Below are 24,438 nucleotides of genomic sequence, written 5' to 3' on the forward strand. Positions count from 1 at the left end.
ATATATATATATTCATGTAATCGAGACATAATATTACATAAATAAATATCAAAGTTTAGGTGTTAGATATGTGAATGAATACAAAAGAATTGTGGCATGTACCTAAAACAAGTTGGAAATACAAATTTTCAAATATACATATATTGATGTAATTGAGACATTATAGCTTTATATAAATGAATATCAAAGTTTAGGCATTAGATACCTAAATACAAAATTGTGTGGTATGCATATCACCCAAAAAATAAAACTAAATAGGAAAATTCGCTGCCAATAAAGCTTTAAACACCATAAAACTTGCATGAAAAAAAGAATGAAGGATTTCAAATTTGTTCACTAGTTAACCCAGCAAGGAAACGCACTCGTCTCACTTTTGTAGCATTAGTTGAATAGTGGTTAATAAACAACAGGACAGTTTAAGTTAAACCTCTGTTGTTCACCGAGCGGTGCTGTATTGATCTTCACTAGGCAAAAACAACAAATATAATTCGCAGTAGAGGTAAAACATACCGTGGATAATTTATTTAAGGTACCATCTATCTGCACAAAATAAGCCTCTAAAAGCATCTCCAATTCCTCAATATTAAGCTTAAAAACACCTGAGCTTCCACTGGTGCTCTCTGTTTCAGTTTTGACAACCACCCTGAGAAAATATAAAATTTGATAGTCTATTCAACATTATATTTAACATTACAATAAAAAGATAATGAGAAGATAAGACAGAATCCAGCTTCAATAGATTAGCAAGCAGAATGCGTCAATAGCATTGCATAAATTTTAAGAAAAGCTGTTAAAATTCAATATAATAGGAAGCTTTACTATTCTTGAAGATATTCATTTTGAAGAAAATTTGAAGGAAAAAAAGCCCAAGTTAAAAAAATAAATCATCAACAATACTAGCTTTATGCCAATTATCTTGGCAATTGTTAGATGGATCTACATTATCCATCTATTCTACTCGAGTAGTAGAGGTATTAAATTCAACTTTTGTAAATATCTTCACAATTCTCCATAGATTTGCCTTGTCTTTCGTAATCCTTTCTCATTAATTTAACTATCCAAGTTATTGATGCATCTTTAGCTATACTTGGTGTACAACAAGCCAAGTCAACTTTCATTTTCCATTTTGCCTCTCAATCCTCATTTAATTATTTATTGATTCACCCTTCCTAGTTTTGGCAACACACTAAATCAGCTCATTTCAACTGTCTAACTTGTTTATCTTTGACTTTTTATTACCCAAAAATATAGTTCTTATAACATAGCCACTTTAATCACAAGTTCGTAAAATTTATACTCAATTCAAATTTCACAATTACTACTTAAGCTCGACTCTAGAAGTTAAATAACAAATATTATCTCCATTATTCAATATAATCAATCTAAAATGAATAAAAAAATGCCACAAAAAAAAAACCAACATCTACAACAACAACAACCACAAGCTAACTACATAAAATGAGCTCATGCAAGTGTAAGCGGGTTCTAACCTAGAGGTTTCAATGTCTAATTAATGCAAAAGAAATCAAGGGAGTAAACCTTTTATATTAGACTTCAGAGAAAGAATTATTTTTAAAATCCTTAGCGTCACAATATTGTCCAAAAGGTGCTACCTCTACAATTGCTAATGCCTTCAATTGCAAAGTTTGCGAGTGAAATAAGAACACAAATTGAAAAATTCTATCAGTGGCATCTACTCAATTCCTAAACTCAGCTGCAGGATGTAACAAAAAAATAATAATAAAACAGCTGGTTTATAAATTTGAATTTAACAAAAAGCAAAAGATACTGAATGCTGATAAGTATGTTGGCTTTATTACTCAAATCTATCTCACTGCTTGATATAGTATGCCTTTATATAGAGGCAATTGAGGTAATTACATATTTATGGAGGTGTGCCTTAGATGTGACTTGCTGTTATGATTATATGGTAGTTATGTGAGGGTTTTCTGTGCCCATATGCACGAGGCCTGCTTGGCTGCTAAAAAGCACACACATTTTCTATCGCCTACTGTTTAAAACATGCATTCTCGTCAACTTGAATGAGAAGGGTAGAGAAAAACCAAAATAATAATAATAATAATAATTTACATACCTATCCTCATTTAGTTCGAGTTCATCGCCTGTATCAACTCTTGATGAATTATCACCAATTCGCTGGTTAGCAAGCTTCTCGGTTAAATACATTTCAGCCATATCCATGTCATCATCCAAGAGGTGTTCAAGTTCATCCCTTAACTACCAATATATACAGTTTAGCTATTGAGGAATGAATTACAGGTCTCAAACAAATTCAGTTTGAAAACAATAAGAAAGAAAATTCATTCTGTAACCAAGCATTGGCATGAGTTCATTAACTCAGAGGAATGAAGATTGAAGAGAAACTTTCATTTCCTGAAAAGATGGAAGCACGGGACAAACAATGCAGGATCATTTCCAAATGAAGAAATTATTGTACAGGCTGCAATACAGGATCATTTCCAAATGAAGAAATTATTGTACAGGCTACAATGCAGGATCATTTCCAAATGAAGAACTTATTATACAGACTACTAAGGCTGCTAAATCAGGCTTACCTTCTGCACACGGCCAGAAATTGCAACAAGTCGGCTTTTTATTTGTCTAACACGCTCAAGGTTAAGAGTGCTGATTTTTGAGGTCAGCTCGTCTAAAGCAGGATATGCCTCGTGTTCCAATGTCAATGTCTGAGAGTGAAATAATTTTAAGGAAAATAGTCAGGAGGATGATACGAAATAGAAATACAGCAGCGTTGATTGATCAAAGGATAAAAAAAAAGGGAAAGCCACTGCTTTTGGAAGCTTAGAATATACATAAATTTTCTTCTGAAATCCATTTCTAGCAAGCTAATTTCCATTTGCAATCCTACATTTGTTAACATTTATTGCTTAATTTTATCCACAGTGAAGTAGAATTAAAAGGTTATCTTATACCAAGTTAGGTTTGAGAAGTTGCATAAACTGCAAGTCGTGTATTCAAAGCACATAATGCAATACAATGCACAAGAGTTCCTTTTTACTTCAATAAATAAAGAAAAAAAATAAAATGGCGTTCATCAAAACTATTGTGCTCATACCTTTCAGGTCGTATATTTATCTAGAGCCTTAAACTTGTGAAATAGAAAAACAATATTAAATAACAATCAAATTAAATATTAAAAATATTAATATCACCTCAAATATATAAAAAAATTATATAAAATTTAAAATAAACAGCTCAAATGCAAAAGAACAAAAAAAACTAAAAAGAAAATACAAACATGAAATTAAACAGAGAAGAGATAAAAGAACAAACCAATCATTTATTCAACCAAATATACACCAAATATAAAATTAAATTTTAAAAACTTCAAAAATATAATGAATAAATATACTACTGTACTTGATATGAAAGTCATAAGCGTCAAGTTGACCAGAGATCTGCAACAAACACCAGCAGAGTTGAGCATTGATCTTTTGTGATGGAGGTTGAGGTGAATGTGGAGTCATAGTCGAGTGTAATTCTTCTATGAAGAAGATGGAGGAGGTAAACGCTGAGTTGAGAATCAATCTTTTGCAATAGAGAAAGCAAATGCGCGCACAGCTCTATTGGTCATATCCAACAACCACTGATGGAGATAAAACGAATCATAAGTGAAGAAGATTCAGTTGTTGCATCTATTTTTTTATTCTAATGTTATCCTTCTATTTTACAATTTAAATTAAACTGAATAGATCAGCGTTCTTCTTGCATGCACTTCAGCGCTTAAGCATGTAACATGTGCATAGTAAGCCCAAGCCACTTGAGACGGAAACAAAACATAGCACAATCATTTGCAAACAAAAAAAGATACTTGGTTAAAATGAGAATCAAGAGTAGAGTTAGAGATAGAACTGTAAAACATATAGCAAATGATTTTATCAAGCAGTAATTCCTTTCAATAGAGTGATGTTGGAGAATTTTTTTTTATTTATTATTTATTTTTTAGTGAAGTTAAAAAGTTTTAATCATATAATGAAAGCAATTGCGCAATAACCAGATTATTGACCACCATTCTATTATGAATTGCGAGTTTCACAACTCAAAAAAGAATTGCAAGCAGATATAAGCAATGTGGAAGACTAAAAAAAATAAATGAAGGAATGCCTCTTATGTCAGATAGGTGAACTGATTGTAGAGAGTGATGTACATATAATTTATCACCATACACTATATTTTTAGAGTTATTAGGTGCACCTGAACATTAAAAAACTTTCATTAAACTTTTTAAAATTTTAAATGCATAAGAACAATATTTGAAAAGAAAATGTGCTTCAAGTGATTACAGATATCACTAAAATTAATTTTTCATAATTTGACTTTTTAGGCACTGTTATATGTTGGTTTGTTGCTGCTGTTATTCCTATTTCCCCCTTGATTGCTGAAGCTGATGCAACGGTGTTTGATTTGATGATTGGTAAAAACCATGGCTAGAAATACATTAATTTAGAGATGGATTTTTTAATTCTATGGAATTATTGCAGGTTTAAGAAGGATTATCATTGGAGCATCAATACACAGAGGAAAAGAATTAAAGATTTGACCAATAACTTGTATATTTGTTGAACTCACACAGAGAAATGGAAATAATGTGGCTAACTGGGCTGCAAAGTTTGGAAATCATCTTAATTCTGCTTTTATTTCTAAGAAGGTCCCTTAGGTTTTAGAACAACTTGTTCAGTTGGATTTCCATTAGTTGCTTATGTTTCTTCTTTATCCTGATTTCTTTGTGTTTTGGTTGGTTTCTTTGTGTTGTTGGGTGGTGTGAGTTGTATTTTGTTTTTTTCAAGAAAAGGAACCTTAGATTTTTTGTTTTTGTGTGAGTTGTATGGGGTGTGTAGTAGGTTCATCTTGCCTTTTGTTGTAAAAACTTTTTGTGTGGAATAAAATTCCCTATAGAGTTTATTAAAAAAAATATTATTGTAATTTAATAATTTATATTATTTAATATATAAACATTTAATTTTTTATAATGTTAGAGAGTGCTAATTTTTTAAATTAATGCATGTCAAATGCTTATGGAGATGATGGCGCACATATACTAGACAACATACGTAGCTCAATGTACAATCTAATGTTACAAGATGTTGAGAAAATAATCGAGGTAAGAAATACTAACTATATATATATATATATAATCATGGACTTATTTCAATATCATTAGCTGCGAGCATACATAAGAAAAAATAAAATTTAAGACATACTTGTTTCTAAGGATTAGACCAAGTAAAAACTTAGTATTTTAATATCATTAGTTACGAGCATACATAAGCAAAAATAAAATTTAAGACATGTTTGTTTCTAAAGATTAGAGCAAGTAAAAATTTAGTATTTTAATATCCATAGTTGCGAGCATACATAAGCTAAGGAGATCATTCGCAAGGTTAGATTTTTAGAATAATAGAATTTACAATTGGAAGGTAGCGCAATAGTGAATCTGTGAATATTTGTAGATAGTCACAAATGACAAAGAATGGGTTACATTTTTAATGAAACAGACATAATCAGTTATGCGATCAATTGTGAGTTGGAGATAAAAAATGAGTAAAGCTCTTGAATTGTTGACCATAAATAGATGTGTTAAGCTTGAAAACTATTATATCAAATTGAATATTATCTTAATCTAAAGTTTTTTTTTCACAGTCCAAAATACAATCAGATTGATAGTTGATAGAAGGCTTATAAGCACTTAATAGAAGCTTGGTAGGAGACCTAAATGAAAAAATTATCATAAAGTATGAGCTTTCTATTTAAAATCGTGTGGTTACTTAGTTGTAATTGAGTATGTCATTTGCAACAAAGATAAATATCCGTAGGTATGACAACTGAAGTTTCTATGTAATTTGAAGTCATTAATTGATTACTTTTTTCTTATAACTTTGTAAATGCAATACAATAGAGCAGTAAGAGATCTATGTTGTGCCAACCCCAACTTTGCAAAATTAGTTGTTAAGATTTTATAATTGGCTTAGGATGTTAATAGGCGTGAGAGAAATTAGAGTGTATTCGAGTGGGTTAATAATTTCAAAAATTTTAAATGTAATAAGGAATTCATTATATTTTTTATACAGGTACTTACAAAAAAAAAGAGAAATTAGTTAGATTAAAAGCATTCAAATAATATAGCTTTCATCAAATACAATTAAACTTTAAAAAGAAGATTAATTTAATAGATGATATTGAACCAACTAGTTAGGATTCTATTATTTAAAGCTATGAGTGGTTGATCAGATAAATGAAAGATATTGATACGCAACAATTTGGTGATCACTTGGAGACAGATTAAAGATTCTTTAGAAGATGTTAATAGAAATATTTTATAAAATTGATAGGTCAAAACAAAATGAAAGTTCAAACACATGGAGTGTTATTTCATTTTGGCCTGCATCTACTTTAATTGTGTAAGAAAGACAAGAAAAAATTGATTCATAAAAGGAGGAGAATCACAATTTAAAGATAAGAAAATGATGGTTAAAGGAGAAAGTGATTATGTGAATGAAAAGAGAATGATGACAAATGAACTTTTTAATTTATTTTATGAAACTTGAGGCTTTATTAATTTATTTATACATAAAAATTAAGCTTTTATTATGAATTACAAGAAAATTTTTATGCAACGTTCAAGTTTCAAATTACAACATCAAAATATTAAGAATTATTACAAAATTTCATTGAAGGATCAGCCTTGAAGTTTATTTTCAAATTCAGTATGTGCATCATATTTCTTTCTACTCTATATCAAATTTTAAATTATTAAGAAAATTCTCAATATTTTTTATTTTTTCTTGAATAGATTATTGTGTTTAGAATTTTATATAAGTTATATGCACTGTAGTCCCTTTGTGCATTTAATCCAAAAGAAACCCTTACGGATCAAATTACAGTTTAAGCTATGAAAAAATTGATTGTATGCTGCTTAACACATCATTATCAAAAAAAATAAATATCTTATTTACTTTCAATAGGTAAAATTTGCATGATAATATATATAATCGTACAACTTTTTGATGCTAGAAAGTTAACCTGGGAACTAGTTACCATTATAATGAGGCAGTATATTTTTGTTATTGACAAGATTACCTAGAACACATTAGCAAAACTGAAATTGATTAATTTCTATTTTAAGAAGTATCAAAATATACTAAGAAAGATAGCTTGAATTGTGTTCATCAAGTACATGAACCTTCAGCATATTGAAATGATGTGATCACCAATAAACAATATTGATGCAAATCAGTAAGAAAAATGAATATGCAAGTCAAAAGCCTATAGAGAAATTGAAATGTCAGCAGTATCTCAAAAGTCTTCCATGCATATGAGAAAAGGTAGAAAAATTATTTAGGGCTCATTTGGAATCAAATTTGTTTTTGTTCTTAAAATTTTGAAGCAAGAAATTACTGGTTTGTATTTTGTAAGCACTTTTACTGTTTATTTTTAAAAGTAATATTGCTCCAGAAAACATCCAAAATAAATTTAGGCATTTTCATTTTTTTCCAAATATGAACTTCTAACCACCGGACCTTGCCAACCATGTCAGTGGACCTGTCCATGTAGGAGAACCTTCCACCCTATATGATATTTAATTAAAAATTAATAAATGAAAAATACTTGAGATAAAACTTACCTTTTTATTTCCTCTACAAAAATATATATATATATAGATTATAAATAAAAAGTGATCCCAAATAGCACCTTAGTAAATAGGCAAAGAAAACATATCCTCTCACAACATTCCTAGGTGAATAGAGCAAATACCTCTGATTCAAGGTGCCTACAAGCTGACTCAAGACAGACTTCAAGTGCTCTAAACTCAAAAGGTAACACTTTGGCACCGCCATTGTTGTACGCATCTAAAGTTGTTCTAGGGCTGCCTGTTTGTATTTCATAACTTCGGACAGCCTTAGCAGCATGATATGCATCCGAATCACTAGATTCTGCAACCTTCACATCGAAAAATATTCACTGATTACACAAAAAGAAATGAAGTATTAAATCAAAGATATGTAAAAAAATATACAGGCACAACTATGAGATTCATGATATAGATGAGAAGCAAACGACATTTGAATAGGAATATGAGTAGATTAAAACATGAATAAAGAATTGGACGGATACAATAATGCTTGTTATTGCTTTGGTGCCACAAATTAAACTTCTTCCGTCAGCTAATTCAAAACTTTGTTATGCTCACGTAAGGATTAGAATTTATATATGTTAAATGAACTATTGCAGCCAAGAAGGTAACTCTTTCATTGATGGTCCCATGTTCAACACATCTCTTGAAACGAACATAAAAGCACAGTTGAAACGATAAAAGTTGGAAACGGATATAAGAATGGAAAACACAAGAATACAAGCTACAAACTTTTAGAGGCAACTGTACAGCAAAAATAGCAAATGGATGGATGGATGGATGGATGGATGGATATATATTGTGCTTTTCTTCCTTTTTTTTCCATACTCTTTTTCATTCAAAAGGTGTTGTGGTAATAGGTAATGAACAAAAAGATGATAATCAATCTATTAGCCAAGCGCCAACTAAATTGTGGCGTTGTTTGATTTGCTAACAATTAGCCAAGCGCCAACTAAATTGTGGCGTTGTTTGGTTTGCTAACAACTAGGTCATATTGTTATCTCAAATACAAATCTTAGTTGTTTGGTTCATGGATGGATGGATGGATTGTGTGCTTTTCTTCCTTTTTTTTCCATATTCTTTTTCATTCATGATATTTAAGCTTCCACCTAGTTCCCAACGCAAATAAAGTCTGAGTTTGTTCACATCAAATGTATGTGCCAAAAATTTGTGCGGGTCAAAGAGAGAAAAGGTGTTGTGGTAATAGGTAATGAACAAAAAAATGATAATCAATCTATTAGCCAAGCGCCAACTAAATTGTGGCGTTGTTTGGTTTGCTAACAACTAGGTCACATTGTTATCTCAGGTTCATTGACATTTTAAGATTGGAGCTATATAGATGTAACAACCTAATATATTAGCTATTAGACAATAGTTATGTATGAAAAATTTCATTGATTTCAATCAATTAAGTAGGATCTCAATCTAAGCCAAGTCAGTTGAAGTATGTCTCCGTTCAATTCTTATAGGTGAGCTATAAGTTTAATGCTCTTTATCAAGATGCATTAAACACTAATCAAATGCGCCAACATTATCCCAAAGCATATCAGATTGGGGAGTAGAAAGCCACAGGCCCACCAATCAGATCCAATGGTTAGAAACCACCATCATGTAATTGGTAAAGTCCAGAGAGTGTAAAAAGCATGTAATTTATAATTATAATAAATTAAACATTTTAATTAACATAAAAAAAATGAAAATCTGTTCCGACAGCGGTGAAACAAGCGTCGTTCACAGGCATCCTTCGATCATTTTGCTCACCGCGCCTGGAGAGTTAAGTTGCGGCTATTCCCTTAATTCACTCACTTGAACTCGCACACACATCAAGAGAGAGAGAGAGAGCGAGATAAAGGGAGCGAGAGAAACATAGAGAGTGAGATAGAGGAGAAACCGAGCGAACGTTGAAGGAGAAGAAACTGAAAGGGAAGAAGGAGAAAATGAAGAAGAAGAACAAGAAGAAGAAGAAGAAGAAGAAGAAGAGAAGAAAGGCGACGGAGACGAACGGCTCACCCGTGCTTTTTCCTTTTCGTGCCGTCGACAATCCTTCAACCGTGCGAAGCCTTCCGAGATCCAACAAAAGAGGGAGTTGGCGGAGGAATCAAACTTCCTAACCTGTTTAGCGTCCATCCGTGAGCAGAGAAGGAAATTTCGCGAATTTCCCGAGGGAAGGAGAGGCAACGAGCGGCTCGAGATAGCCAACCGTAGCCGCCATTGCCCTAACCGAGCCCTCCTCGAGCATTTCCGACCGGTTGCGAGGAAAGGAGGAGGAGGAAGCCGAGCGAACGTCTCAAATTTTACGCAAGCTTCCTCTCGTGAGATTAGAAGGGATCGCGGGATCCTGCTGCGTGCGGGAGAGAGAAAAAAATAAAAAAAATAAATATTAATTTACTTTAAGTTATTAAATTATACTTAATTTAATGAAATTACAAAAATATTTTATTAAACCAATTTCAATTTTGTTAATAATTATTTAAGGCAATTTATGAGAAGACTCAAATCAGAAAAGCAAAAGGGCAATTTCAGGTATAAACTCTGTGTATAATCTTAAATAAATTTTATGATTATGTAAGTTATGTTAAGCCATGTGTGAGAGAAATTTTTTTAGGAAGCATAGAAATTCATTGATATAATTGTAATTATTAAAATAAATTGATGGAATAGTTAATATTTAGACAGATGTATTGATTGAGTATTTTTATGAAAAATAAATCAACAAGTCAATTAAATGAATTACATAAATATTTATGTTGGACTTAAAAAAGTTACTATAGAAATTTATGTTAGACATTCATTCCAAGATGTGTTGTCATGATCCTTCCATATATATAATTAGTTCCAAATTATCTTGATTTCTGAAAGCAATAGGTGCGATAAAAAAAAGAGAATTGATGCTAAATTGAATTCATTTATTCCATACACATACACACATTAGTACAATAGAGTCTTCATAAGGTACCATTTGAGCTGCAATAAAAAAATAGAGAATTAATGTTAAATTGAATTCATTTATTTCATAAACAGTATTCTTAATAATTAATCTCTGGATTTCTATGCATTAGCAACCTATAAAAATGTTGTTAATGAGTACCTTCATATCCGTACTCTTTTCTTGTCCAGAGCTTTGATCGTTCCTTGTTGAAGATACTCTAATGACGAGCAGCAAGAAGGTCCATCTTGGCAAGTCATCTATATTCTGCTGAAGGTTTCTGGACTATCGGCTGAAAAAATTTGTCCCTCAATTATTTCTACAAAAAGTCGTCAGCCTGACGAAGATTTGGTCGGTGATAGGAGAAAGCATCCCGAGGGCAGTAAGCCTTCCAAGAAGAGGCGACTGAAGCAAATGGCTTTCAAGAGTGGGCCACTTGATGAACACGATGATGATGATGAGAAGGAATTGTCTAATGATGTCTCTTGTTGCATCAGAAGTCGAGCAAGTGTCCGACCGTTTCCCCTGGTAAAGCATTGACCAAGCCTGGTGGTCAGGAGGAAAAAGACACCCAAGAACTTCTGGGGGTATGCTACATGGGAACAAGGACACAGCAGGTCCTTCTCAGATTAGAGGGATGAGAGCCGCGGGCTCTCCACCAATGGTTGTTTAAAGTTTTGTGTCTTTCTTTTGGTCTGAGCAGGACCGACTCCTTAATATGAGGAGTGCAGTTGTTTGACCCACTCATTGACTTGGAGAGATTTTGTGCCTTAACCTAACTTGACCTCTTTTTGTTATGTAGACAACCTGATTCACGTTTCCACTCGCCAAAGGCTATCGAGATTAAAGCCCCAACGTCTCAGAAGACCGTGGGGGACCCGTCAACTACCGGTGAAAGGGAGTTGATTGACTATGTAGTTCATTGTATGGAAGAAATGGCAGATTTCTTCGCTCATGAAGTCGAGGTTCGGAAAGAAGTTGAAGCCCAAAGAGAGGCCAGCATAAAAGAACTGAATGTATAGATGTATGCCCTCCACGAGAAGTTGTCGATTGAACTTCTCAACCTCCAAGTATTGAGGCGAGGGTTAGTCTTTCCACAGGTGGTTGACGAGCCAGTTTGTGAAATTTTTCATGTATGAGTATATATATATATATTTGTTTCTTGTATTATCATTTTCTTATTTATGTGAATATTTGATTTTTCCTTTCCTGTGCATGATGCGGGATTTGTGTTCCCGAGGTACAGTCATTGACGTTTCAGCTTCTCTTCAAGCGTTATATATAAGGTTAAGGCCTCTTTATGACCTCATTTCATTCCTCTCCCCACCCTTGGGCCGTTCCTTCATTTTTTTGCATAGTGCCCGCATGGCTTCCAAATATTTTCCCCATATATTTGGGACATTTCCAGCATCAGGAAGCTCTGTTTTGTCTTCTAACAAGGCTTCGAGACTCCAAAAAAAGTATGTCTATGATTATGGCATTATGCTAGAGGCCCCAAGCCAAAATGACCTGGCAATTGACGATTATGGAGGATGGGTCGTGCTATATCGTGATCAATTCCAAGGCATTATGAATCACTCAGCCATTATCCCGATCCAACTAAAGGCAAAATGCATTGCAGCGGTCATGACTTTTGTCATTTAATGTCGTAGGATGGAGGTTCCTTGATCCCAAAAACTCTTTTCTCATGTGTTCTCCTTCAAGGTTGACCCCAGATTGCTTCGTGAATTTTTCTTTGACAAGAAAGATTTGATTGATTGACCTTGAAAACAAGGTCAAGTACTAGAAATTTCACTTATTTTTGGCATCAACGAAGGACTAAGGAATCCTTATACGTCCACCTGGTGAGCCATATAAACGACAGAAGATTTCACCTTAGATCTGAGATTTGGCATCATCTATGGAAGGGAAGAGCCTTTTAATAGTCTAGTATAATTGCGATGATATAATAAACAATGTTTTGAATCAGAGCAAATATGGTCAGATGACCAGGGAACTGTGTATTGTCTGATGTTGAGATGAAATGACGCTTTAAGAAGGCCGCCAAGTCCTCCATGAAGGAGTCGAGGGCATAGAAGTCATTAGGGGAAGGAGAGAAAGAACCTTTGAAAAATATTAAAAGTTCGGATCTCCTTATTTCTACCTTTGAATAGACAGTCGTTATTCAGCAGTTTTGAGCTGATAAATTAACTTTAACTGAAAGAAAATCTTCCCTTTCAACAGGCGACGTAAGGGAGGCTACGCTGAGACTCTTCTATCCTGAAATCTAATGCTGATACTTTTCTGGATGAAGGGTCGATTATAATCAAGAGTATCCCCAGTCCTATGCATCAAGTTTCATTGACCAGGTAGAGAGGGGAAAAGCTAGTCGACTGTCTTCGGACCCCGAAGATGGAGAAGAACAGGATCCCAACGAGGTGTTGATTTGAAAGAGTAGGCGCTGAGCTTTGGCCTAACCCGATGGTGGTGATCACAAGTCCCAGACTAGATCGAGGCGGGATAAGCCATAGGTCCGAACTTGAATCATGTTGCTCAGTTCCTCAGAAGTCTCGACGAAGGAAAGCAAAAAACTAAGTAAGCGGCGTAGATTCACCTTTCCCCCCCCCCCCCCCAAACCCCCGGAGGGAAGTAATAAATTGATCCCAATGCATGCAGAAGGTTACAAGGCATTTGTCTCGAGGGACCTTGATTCTTGCTTTGCTTACATTGATATGTAGAGGGATTGGTTCGATCGTGGACTGGGAGGGGAGTTTCGTGCTACCAAGCTTGCGAACATACTATGGTCATAGAGTTTCAATGGCAAGTTAGACCGCCTCAGCCCTCTTGAGTTATGTGCTTGGTGGATCAATACCAGTTGTTGGGGATGTCATTGTCCCATTATTTGTCTAACTTGTATCTCCACACTGCAGCCGAAACTGATCGTGTAAGGAAAAAAATGAAGGTCATCAAGGCCCATCTGAATAAGGTTTTGTGGTGAGCAGATGAAACAGAGGTCTGTCTCACTAATATGGAGGAGAGATTGGTGGCAGCTTCAGAATGGCTTTCAGTTGTGCTTGAAGGAAAAAACGAATTGTCAGTGAAAGTCACCTCATCAACCACATCTGTGATGCTTTTTGAAGAGCGAGCGAAGCAATTTCTCCTCAGTATTGAGTTTGCAATCAACCTTTTCATGAGGCTAGGAATAGACGATGCAAAATATGTGAAACTGGGCAAGTTTGCTATGCTCTTATCGACCCAATCGCCTCTAGCCAAGAAGTCTATTAGGGAACCCTAGGAGTCGGTCGAAGATGCTATATCCTGAACTTCTCATCTCGGGGAGTCTTGAAGTGAGGGGTTTCTCTTGTAAAGTGCGACCAGGGTTGTAATGATAAAAAATTTGACGAAATAAAAATTTTTTGCCCTCTTTCTGCACACTTTTTTTTTCTTATAACATCATAATTATTTTTTGTCTATTTGAATGCCACTCGAGCGCTTTGACGATAAATTTTTGAGCTCTTTTTGGCCGGAATTTTATAGTTAATTCTCCTCCGGAAGGGAGTTTTTAGATTGCTCACCTTAAAAGGGATTCCTTGGGTTGCTTGCCACGGAGGGGAGTTTTTTGGTTGTTCTCCGCAGAGAGGAGCTTTTAGTTGTTTGCCTTAGAGGGGAGTTTGCTCACCCTGGAGGGGAGTTTTTATGTTGCTCGCCCTAAAGTGGTGTCATTAGGTTACTTGCCTCGGAGGGGAGTTTTTAGGTTGCTCGCCCCGGAGGGGAGTCTTTAGGTTGCTCGCTCTGAAGGGGAGTCATTAGGTTGTTTGCCACGGATGGTGGTTTTTAGTTTGCTCACCCCAGAGGAGAGTTTTAGTTTGCTCACTCTGGAGGAAAGTCTTTAGGTTTCTATTTCCCTAGTCGTTTGAACTTGTTGGTGGGGTGTACAAGCTTTTCAAATTTTGTGAATGTGGTTGAGGTCTTGAGTCGTACACACAACTTGTAATTCAAGAAAAATATTAAGAGAGAAGTGTTGAAGTACAAATATTTTTCTTTTCATTATTTTCACTCATGCTTATACAAGACGTCTTCTTTCAAAGAAAGAATTGTTTTAGATCATCTCCACTACAGGTTTTAGATATATCGTCTTTTGTGTTTGTCTTGAGTCAGTACGCTCCTGGGGAGACTTTCTTGATGATGATGATTGGTCCTATCCATGTCGAGTCAAAATTGTTGATTATTTGTCCCTGGGCCACTGAATTAATTTTTTTTCAGGACAAGATTTATATATATAAAGATTTTTTTCTCTTACATGCTTGTTGAAGTATCGAGTGATGTGTCACTTAGTCTCCTTCTGAAGAAAGGCTCAGTCAATACAGATTTTATCAGTAAGATCGAGGGCAAGCTTGACTTCCTCTTCATTGGCTTCTTGCCATTCCACTAAGATATCCTCATCGAAGGTGGAGGCCGTAACAGTTATTTTGCTGCAATGGTTATACTTTACTGGTAGCATCGCCTCCATGACGTGAGATAGCATGAAAGGAGTTTGTCCCATTACTGTCAAAGGCATCGTTCAGGTGGTCCATAATACTAATGACGGGAGGTCCGCCCACCTCCTTTTTGCTCCTTTAACTTTTTCCTCAAGAGATTCAGGTCAATTTTGTTGGTTTTTTTGACTTAGCCAGTGGTGCGGGGATGATATAAGAATGCAAACTTTAGGTTTATTCCTTGGTTCTGGCAAAACTTTTTTTTTGAACTTATCGTTGAATCGAGTGTTGTCATCGGTTATGAGGACCAACGGCAGCCCGTGTCAACATATGAGCACTGATTAAATGAAACTTGTGACTATGGTGGCGGTGACGTGAGTGAGCGCCTTGGCTTCTATCTACTTCAAGAAGTAGTCCACGGCTACCATGAGGAATTTGCATTAACTTATAGAGGGTGGAAATACTCAGAGGATGTTTAGTCCTCAAGTGGTGAAGGGTCAGAGGCTAGTTATAGGTTGCAATCGGCGGGTCGATTGGTGTTGCAGAGGACTATAATTTTGGAATTGCTCACTTTTTCTTGCAAAGTCACCAGCGTCTTCTAGGAGTGTAAGCTAGAAGTACACTTAACGCTGCATTCGATGGGTCATGGTTCTCCCTCCAAAGTGGCTATCGTATTCGCCTGAATGTACCTCACGGATGACGCCTTCAGCCTTGTCCTCTTTAAGGCATCTTAAATATGTTAAGGTAATGAAACTCCGAAGGAGCTTTCCTTAAATTGAACTGGCAGCCTCAGGTGTGACTCCCATATACAAAAAGAGTTTTTTGGCCGACCCCTGACTTTAAAGGAGTGGCAGGGACGCCAGTGAATCCATGAGCTTCCGGAATGCTTCCTCGCATTCAACGGTCCATTCAAAATGATTAGTTTTTCTCAAAGTTTTGAAACATGTGGCACACTAGCTGCCAATCATTAAGAACATACTCCTCTGTAGCTGGTGGTTGGTCATCTCTAGTAACTTGGCCAAAGATTTTGGTTCGCAGAGGCACAAAGCGTAGTGAAATGTTCACTTTTTATTACCTGTATCAGGGCAGTTTGTGCGATTAGGGGTTCTAGATTCTGTATTTTCAACGATTCTCGCTGGAACCTTGTGATGTACGAGCAGAGAGTCTCTCCTTTCTGCTTGATTTGAAGGAAGGCTTAGGATTTCTTCCGTGGCCACTACGCACTGACAAAGTGGGGCACAAATAACCTTTTAAATTTGAAGAAAGAAGGGGTAACCCAAACTAGAAGGGCATTGAACCACCTGAGGGTCGACTCCCTGAGTTTGGTAAGCGACAAAAGACATTTGAATGTGTTGGTGATCTTAATACCGACTCGGAAGTGGCCACATGATTGGCTAGGTCGGTGAGACCTTTATAGGAATTAAAGTTGGGAGTTTTGAACTTTTCTAGGGCTTGGCCTCATAGATTTGTCAAGAAAGGAACTTTTCGGCTTGGTGGATGGTTGTACTATGTTTTTCTACTAAGACAGACTCAGCACTATTTTGGTAATGAGAATCCTCAACTATCATTGGTTGAGAATTTCGATTCTTGGGAACAGATCGAACTCTGCAATACTTGGGTGCCAGTCTCTTTGGCAGATCAAGCTCTTGACAATCGTATTATTGAGGGTTCTGACTCTGTGAATTTTGGCTTCCCCTTACCAAAGTCTCTTGAAAGGCACCCTACCATTTGCTCTCATCTCTTATCATTTCATTTCCATCACTTGCTGTCACATAATCTCCCTTGTACTATCTATGTCCAGTATTTGGCTCTGTACTGCTCCTTGAGTTGCAGTTCTTTCATTATGTTGCGCTCTTCTCGTGGGCAGCATGATTCCACGCTCACTGCACCTTTTAAGATGTTGAATTCTAAAATGTCTAGAAAATCACACCCAAAGAATAGAGCGTATGAAAAGAGAAAAGTGAGAGGCAAAGAGGAAGTGAACAGTAGAATGAGAGCATATAACCCTTTATTCATCAAATGATCCCTTATTTATAGTTATAGAAGATGCCCAGAATATAAAATTACATTTAGATCCTTCTCTTAAATAAGAGGCTTAAGATATTAAGGTTCATTTTTATAATTTAAATCTATAAATATATTTTTTAATAGATTAATCGGTCGATCATGATGGCTTCCGTCGTCAGTACACATCCATCCGTTTGGTGATGGTGAATCAAGTCTTGTGAGAATCATACGAGTGTCTCTCGACCAAGCTTATCTATAGCTTAGCATTAGTCTTCAAACCACCTCCTTCATTCATCTGACGAAGAGTCGTTCCTTCAGTCGACATATTATGTCGTTCGGCTCGCATACCAAAGGAAGCGACTTGTCAGAGCTTTGAGACATCTTTCTCTCGACTCGGCATTGATTTTCACAACGATAGAGTAAACTAGTGTTTTGACAGGATCTCTACATAATTTGATCGTGGGTCCCTCTTATTTTGCCATGCATTCACATTTCTCTCCGAGATTCATGTTGCCATGATCCCGTCACACAGTTTAATTATTGTGTATTCTCAATTCTCTTGCCAATCTAATATGTATTTCAGAGATCAATATATGGATGTGAGACGTTTCAAATCCCTTTTGTACGTTATATATAGGGTTAAATGAAAACTCAGTGAATACTTTCATTTTTCACTTCTTCCCTTGGGTCGGTTATTCTCAAAACTTCATAGCTTCCAAGTATTCTCATCATATTTTTGGTTCGATGAGATCTCGACCACACGATCTATCTTAACAGATTTGGACATTGAGCTGCTAGACAACGCTTGAGTGTACGACATAAGTGTCATGTTGGAACTAGTTGACGCGAAGGTCCACACTACCAACTATCTTCGAAATGACCTCATTTTCTTGTGGGACCAGTTTTGATGGGGACTTTAGCTACCCTTTTATTTAGAGCTTCAGTCGATCTTGAATTACTACAACGTGATTCCCACATAAATTAAGCCAAATTCCATCGTAACGATCATGGACTGCGTGATATGCATGCACATGATGGAAGTTTCCTAGTCTCGGGAGTTACTCTCCAACATGTTCTCATTCAAGGAAGAGTCAGATGGATACGTTGTCTTTGGCTCAACTCAGAGGTTTCACCAGATCAGCTAGGAGAACAAGATAAAGAACTAGAAGCTTTAGTTGTTGAGGGCCAGTTACAAGGATTGGGACATTGCAAGGAGACCAACAGGAGGCTCACACAAGAAAAAGAGGATTCTTCCTTGAGTTAAATCACTTGAATCGATTATTCTAAGTAAGCAATTATCAGTGGTTTCGTATACTGACGGTATGACTGTCAAGTGGGTGTTGAACCCATTGAACATTGAGTCAGTCGGGTATGCCTCCACTATTGTGGATATCCTATGGTCGATGGCCTAAAGAAAACCTAGATAGCCTCCGCCGGGTCAAATTATACCAATCGATCAACCGCTTCTAACTTATTGGCTACGCTTCAACTTATCATTTGACCTCACTCTATTAAGCTATAAGGGAGAAAGCTGCAAAGTCTATGGCAAAAGCCATAGGATACCAAGAGCAGATGGAGGTGGCAATAATGAGGGAGGCGGAGGTGGCAGCTGAGGCTGAGCTAAGCAATGTGAGAGTGAAGCTGGAGATAGTGTCTGAGTGGATATCTGCAGTCCAAGAAGAAAATAGTAGCTTAATCGAGCAGATATCCACTAAGATGATTGCTGACGAACTCCTTAAAATAAAGGTTGAATGCTTGGAGGAACGACGAAAAATAATAGTTGACAAAATTGTGAGAGTGAGGATGGTCGACCCAAAATATTTTGATATTAATGAGTTTAAGAAGCTCTTGGATGCTCCCTCTGCCTCCGAATAGCAAATTGAATTAGAGGGTGATCATGTGGCAAATAGAGGTTCATGAAACACTCAACCCAAAGATCCTTAGATTTAGATTCCTTTCTCCCTTTTTTTACATGTAATCAAGATGATATACACTATAGTATTGCAACAATTGACTATAGGAATGAAATATGATCTTTCAGTCTTTTTTATCCTGTTGGACTGACCTTATTGGTCTTTCTTTCATTTATTTACGCCGCTTGTCCGCCTTAAACCTTAATCTTTGAAAGTTAACTACGTATTTCCAGGCCAGTCGGGCATCATGGTGTCGTCATCGGTCGGTTGTGATTTTCTTGAGTCACTTGGGTGTTAATTCTTAAGCGGGCTAAAGTTGTACTTGACTAGACCCAAAATTTTGTTTAGTCAATTTATGCCTCATAGGGGAGTAGTTGATTATAGTTTTTAGGGTGATTTCCTTAATTCTCTTCGCGGTGCTTTGTCGCTACTGAAAAGATAATTCCCTCCCAAAATTGCCTCAAGACTTATAAAAAATTTTTTATGTCTTAAGCTATGCGACCAGGAGTCAGATCGCTTCATGTGGCCATCCTTCTTTATTGATATCGGGAGTCGGAACACTTCGTGTGGTCGTCTTTCTATTGTGACCAAGCGTCAAAATGTTTATTTTGGTCATTTTTCTTTATATTGTGACAGTCTTTTGGTCGTCTTTTTCTTTTTTGGTAAACCAATTTCCTGGGTCTCGATTTAATGTGAAGTCCATGGATATTTCGGTTCCCCAAGCATTGTTAAGTCTGGGACTAAACACCATGGTTGGTTTTTTTTTCCGCAATAAAACAAAAGTTTATACAAAGAAAAGTAAGATTCTTTTTCTCAAAAAAAGGTACAAAATAGTTTTTTTTCATTCGACCTCCGTACCATGACCATGTTGGATACCGAAAAGGAGTATTGTACTTCTCAGATGTAGCCAACATGCTTGAACTTCAATACCTCTTCTTGAATTGGTCCGGATAATGTCTTGACAGACGACCGAATCTTCTGCTTTACAGGCTGAGCGGTTAGACTAACGTTAAGGCGATGACAAACCATACCAACGGGGATGCCAGGCATCTCAGTAGTCAATCAAGCGAAGGCATCCTAATGCTGTCGAGGGTTCGGATCAACGCATCTTTTTAAGTTGCATCAAAAGCCTCACTAATTAGAAAAAACTTTACATGGGCCGTTGAAGTATGCGGGGATCTCGAAGGTGGTTGATGCACCTTAAAATTATTTGTTTTATATGCACATTTCATACCCATTTTTAAGGATATTATGCTTTAATGACATGTTTTTTTTTATTTTTTGTTGCAGATGCAAGAAAAACATTTTAAAAGAAAAGATGAGCAAAAATTCATCAAAAAGGAGCAAAAATGGGCCAAATCAAGATAATTGCCAAAAACAGTCGAACTGGCGCCTATGTGCCAAATGGAAATCATGGTTGGCGCCTAGGCGTTAGAAATGGTTACAATTTTATTCATTGATTTTTGAAAAAAATTCTAAAGCAACCCTTAGTGATTTTCAAAGCTGTAAATATTGGGATTAATTCTGGATGAAAAAGGAGAGTCTTTGGCTCATTTTGAGAAAGGGAGGAACCCATATAGAGTGGGTGGCCACCCTAGTGAGTCTTTGTGAGTATTTGTGATTTTTGGAGTATTGTGAGCCTTGTAGGAGTCTTGTGGAGTCAAAGAGGTCAGAAAACTTCAGAGGAGTGCTTGGGAAAACATTTGAGATACGTATTTGTATCTTTTATTTTGTATGTTAGATTTGAGTTTTATAAATATCTTTTATTTTATATATTTTGTCGTCTTCCTCCTTGTAATAAGAAGTAATTATGTGGTGGATTTGATTTGCTTAAAACTTCTTTTATTCCAAAAATTTGTGATGGTATTTTCACCGATTCTTCATTTATTTTGCAAATTGGTCATTTGTTTTGTTAAAATTTGTTGAGAAACATATAGACCCGAGAGGGCTAAGATTTCTCTAACTAGTGAGTATCACATTTCACTTTAGAAAGAGCATGGCGATCGCCCAATGATGAGTGCAAATAGATAGGGAGATAAGATTTGATGGGCGTAGAATTGATGTTTCTAGGGTGAAATGCTAGATTCTTTTATCAATTTGGTCTAGAGTTAGAATTAAGGGACACTGGTAGGTCATATAGAGAGTGCATAGTGGGCAATTTTGATGCGAGAGGCTAGAACCTATCCAGCAGTACTATACACGCCGACACCAACTTCAGATTAGTTGATGTTATTTATGCTCGGAAAAAGTAAAGAATAGGTTTGCTCATATTTGTCAAAATACATCAGTTAAACTTCTAAACATATGCAGTCCAACACTGATTATGAATTAAATGCAAGGAGAAAGTCTCTTTACATATATTAAATTTTCTAGTTTTAGTTAATTTTAATCCCTACATTTACTTTTAAGTTTCACCTATAGAAATTGGTAAAACGTAATTTTTCACTCGAATTTCTCTTATATTTTCATAAAATATATTCTATCATTTAATGTAAAGGTCTTTCTTAGTCAAATACATAAAATTTTGAACATTTCCCTGTGGGATCGATACTAGGGTTTTTAAGCAAAATCATATATTACTTAAAACGATACGTATACTTGCATAGTACCCCTAGTGTGAAGACTTATCATATAATTTTTAGATCATCTTATTTATTCACACTAGCCACTAATTATAATTTGGGCCAAGTTTTTAGCGATCTTTTGGAGTATAAATATTTGCGTAATTACGGGTTGGGTCTAGTTTTTGGCGTCATTGTTGAGGAATAGAAGGATTGCGACAAAATTTTTAACATAAGAAACTTTATTTGAACTGTAGATTTACTAAAGGAAGATTAAAAATAAATTTTAGCACTTCTTTATTTTTAAAATATATAAAACATTAAAAAAATTTTGCAAAGCCCGAAAAATTTTAAATATATATATATATATATATATATATTGCAAAAACTAAAATATAGATAAATATTTTTTAGATATTTTAAATAGTTTATTTTCTGAATTTTACTTTTTGCATGCGTAGTCTAGGATCTGAAGGTTTAGTACTCTACGATTCTGAATTAGAACGAACAATTAGAAGAATTCAAAAACAAAAAGGACTTCACAATTTACAAGAGAAGACAAGCACTTCACCTAACAATTTTGAAATTCAAAATGCTGAAAATGAAGATTAAAAGACACAAAAACCTTTAAGGGAATATGCAAACCCTACAGCAGATGAAATTCATTTAAGCATACAAACCCCTACTGTAGCGGCTAACTCGTTCGAACTGAAAACTGTTATTATACAAATGGTGCAAAAAACCTATTTAAGAGAACACCATCCGAGGATCCAAAACATTTAACAAATTTTTTAGAACTATGTTATATTTAAATATAATGGCATTTCAAGCGATGTTAATAGACTTAACATTTTTCCTTTTTCATTAAGAGATAAAGCTAATATGTGGTTAAATTTGCTAGCACTTGAATCTATTGTGGGGGGGGGGGGGGGGATTTAGCAAAAAAATTTCTAACTAAGTACTTTTCTCTTTTGAAAACTGCTAAGCTTAGAAATGATATTTCTTCGTTTACTCAATATGAAGGAGAGTCAATATATGAAGCCTGTGAAAGATTTAAGGAACTCCTCAGAAAGTGTCCACATCATGCATTATCATATTGGTTAATCAATCTAATATTTTATAACGGGTAAGTAGGATCCCCTAGATCTATAATTGATATTGTTGTTGGAGGTTCATTAATGTCTAAACCATTTAATGAATCATATGTTTTAATTGAAGAGATGACTAATAATAATTTTCAATGGCCATCAGAAATGGTAAATTCTAAAAAAGTATCAATATTATACTGAAGTTATTTCAATGGTTGCATCTCAAGTTGCTGCACTATCTATGTAAATTAACCAAATTGGAATGAATTTTTCTCAAACATTATAAGTGATTGAAGAAAATTTATTACAACAAATGATTGATTCTCAAACTTCATTGGATACTATAAATGCTATAATAATCTTAATAACCCATATTCAAACTATTTCAACCCAGTTAGAAAAACTATCCTAATTTTAAATGGAACAACAATTCTAGTGGTGGAAGACAGTAACGGGGGAACAATCAAGTAAACCCATTGGGAAATTGGGGCAACATGGATAGTTCTAGCTATAGATCTTCTTATCATCCTGACATTAATAAACAACAAGTTAAGGATTAGAAGTTATCTATAGAAGAAGAGATGTTACAAATGGCTAATCAATTATAAAGTCAAAGTGCTACTATTCGAAACATCGAGAAATAACTGGGACAATTTGCTAACGCACTTAGCAATAGACCCCAGGGAACACTTCCTAGTAATGTTAAGATAATTCTAAAAGACAAAAATAAAGAATAAGAGAAAGTTAAAGTTGTACAACTTAGGAGTGGAAATGAATTAAATATTGGAGTTCAAAATAAAATTGAAGTTGGGAGAGAAATTGAAGAAACCAAAAACCCCGAGGAAGCTTTTTCTAAGGAAGTAGAAACACATGTTTCTCTAACTAAAATTAATTTAGAAAAGCTACCACCTCTTTTTCCTCAAAGACTTAGATAACAAAAATTCGATCAACAATTTTCAAGGTTTTTTGAGATATTTAAGAACTTACAATTAATCTTCTTTTTGTAGAAGCTTTAGAACAAATGTCTAGTTATACCAAATTTATAAAAGAAATTTTAAACAAAAAAAGGAAGTTTGAAGACTATGAGACTGTTGCACTTAGTGAAGAATGTAGTGCATTAATTCAGAAAAAGCTTTCTCAAAAGCTTAAAGACCCTAGTAGCTTCACCATACCAATGGCAAGTGGAGAAAAATTTTGTGGAAAAATCTTATGTGATATAGGAGCAAACATTAATCTCATGTCATTATTTATCTTTACATGGTTAGACCTAGGAAAGATTTCTTCTACTATTGTAACCTTTCAGTTAGCTGATTGATCTATTACTTATCATAAAAGGGTTATAAAAAATATACTTGTTAAGGTGGATAAATTTATCTTCCTTGTTGATTTCATTGTATTAGACATAGAAGAATATAAGAAAATTCCTATTATTTTGGGGAGACATTTCCTTGCAACCGAACGTGCAATATAAATGTGCAAAAAGATGAACTAATCATGAAAGTTAATGACCAAAAAGTTACATTTAATGTACTTAAATTAATAAAGTATCCTGGCAAAGGAAAGAATGTGAAATGCTATAAAATGGACATTATTGATTATATGATTGTTAATCATTTTCAAGAAAGATGTAAAGTCATATCAGAACAAAAAGATGAAGTCATCTTAGTTCAGGAAGAACTGAAAAACAAAACTGAGAGTGTTTTAAAGGATAAATCAAATGCTATAAACACTGAGGACTTAAATGATGTTCAAGAAAACTTTGAAATTTTAGATACTACTGAGAATAACACTCAGAACTCAAATTATGTTCAGGAAAACTT

General features: G+C 35.0%; 1 protein-coding gene across 1 annotated transcript in view; it reads right to left on the reverse strand.

The window, feature by feature from the left end:
• The window catches only part of LOC110028579 (magnesium transporter MRS2-F-like), a 53,034-nt gene that overhangs the window by 2,636 nt on the left and 25,960 nt on the right, over positions 1 to 24,438 (reverse strand). The window contains exons 2-5 of the mRNA XM_020730487.1: positions 7,792 to 7,977; positions 2,577 to 2,705; positions 2,096 to 2,238; positions 511 to 643 (exon numbers count right to left, since the gene is read on the reverse strand). Coding sequence (XP_020586146.1) covers positions 511 to 643; positions 2,096 to 2,238; positions 2,577 to 2,705; positions 7,792 to 7,977 — 591 coding nt within the window. The remainder of the gene's footprint in view (positions 1 to 510; positions 644 to 2,095; positions 2,239 to 2,576; positions 2,706 to 7,791; positions 7,978 to 24,438) is intronic.

The sequence above is a fragment of the Phalaenopsis equestris genome, unplaced genomic scaffold (assembly GCF_001263595.1).
Source record: "Phalaenopsis equestris unplaced genomic scaffold, ASM126359v1 Scaffold000515, whole genome shotgun sequence".
Taxonomy (NCBI): Eukaryota; Viridiplantae; Streptophyta; class Magnoliopsida; order Asparagales; family Orchidaceae; genus Phalaenopsis; species Phalaenopsis equestris.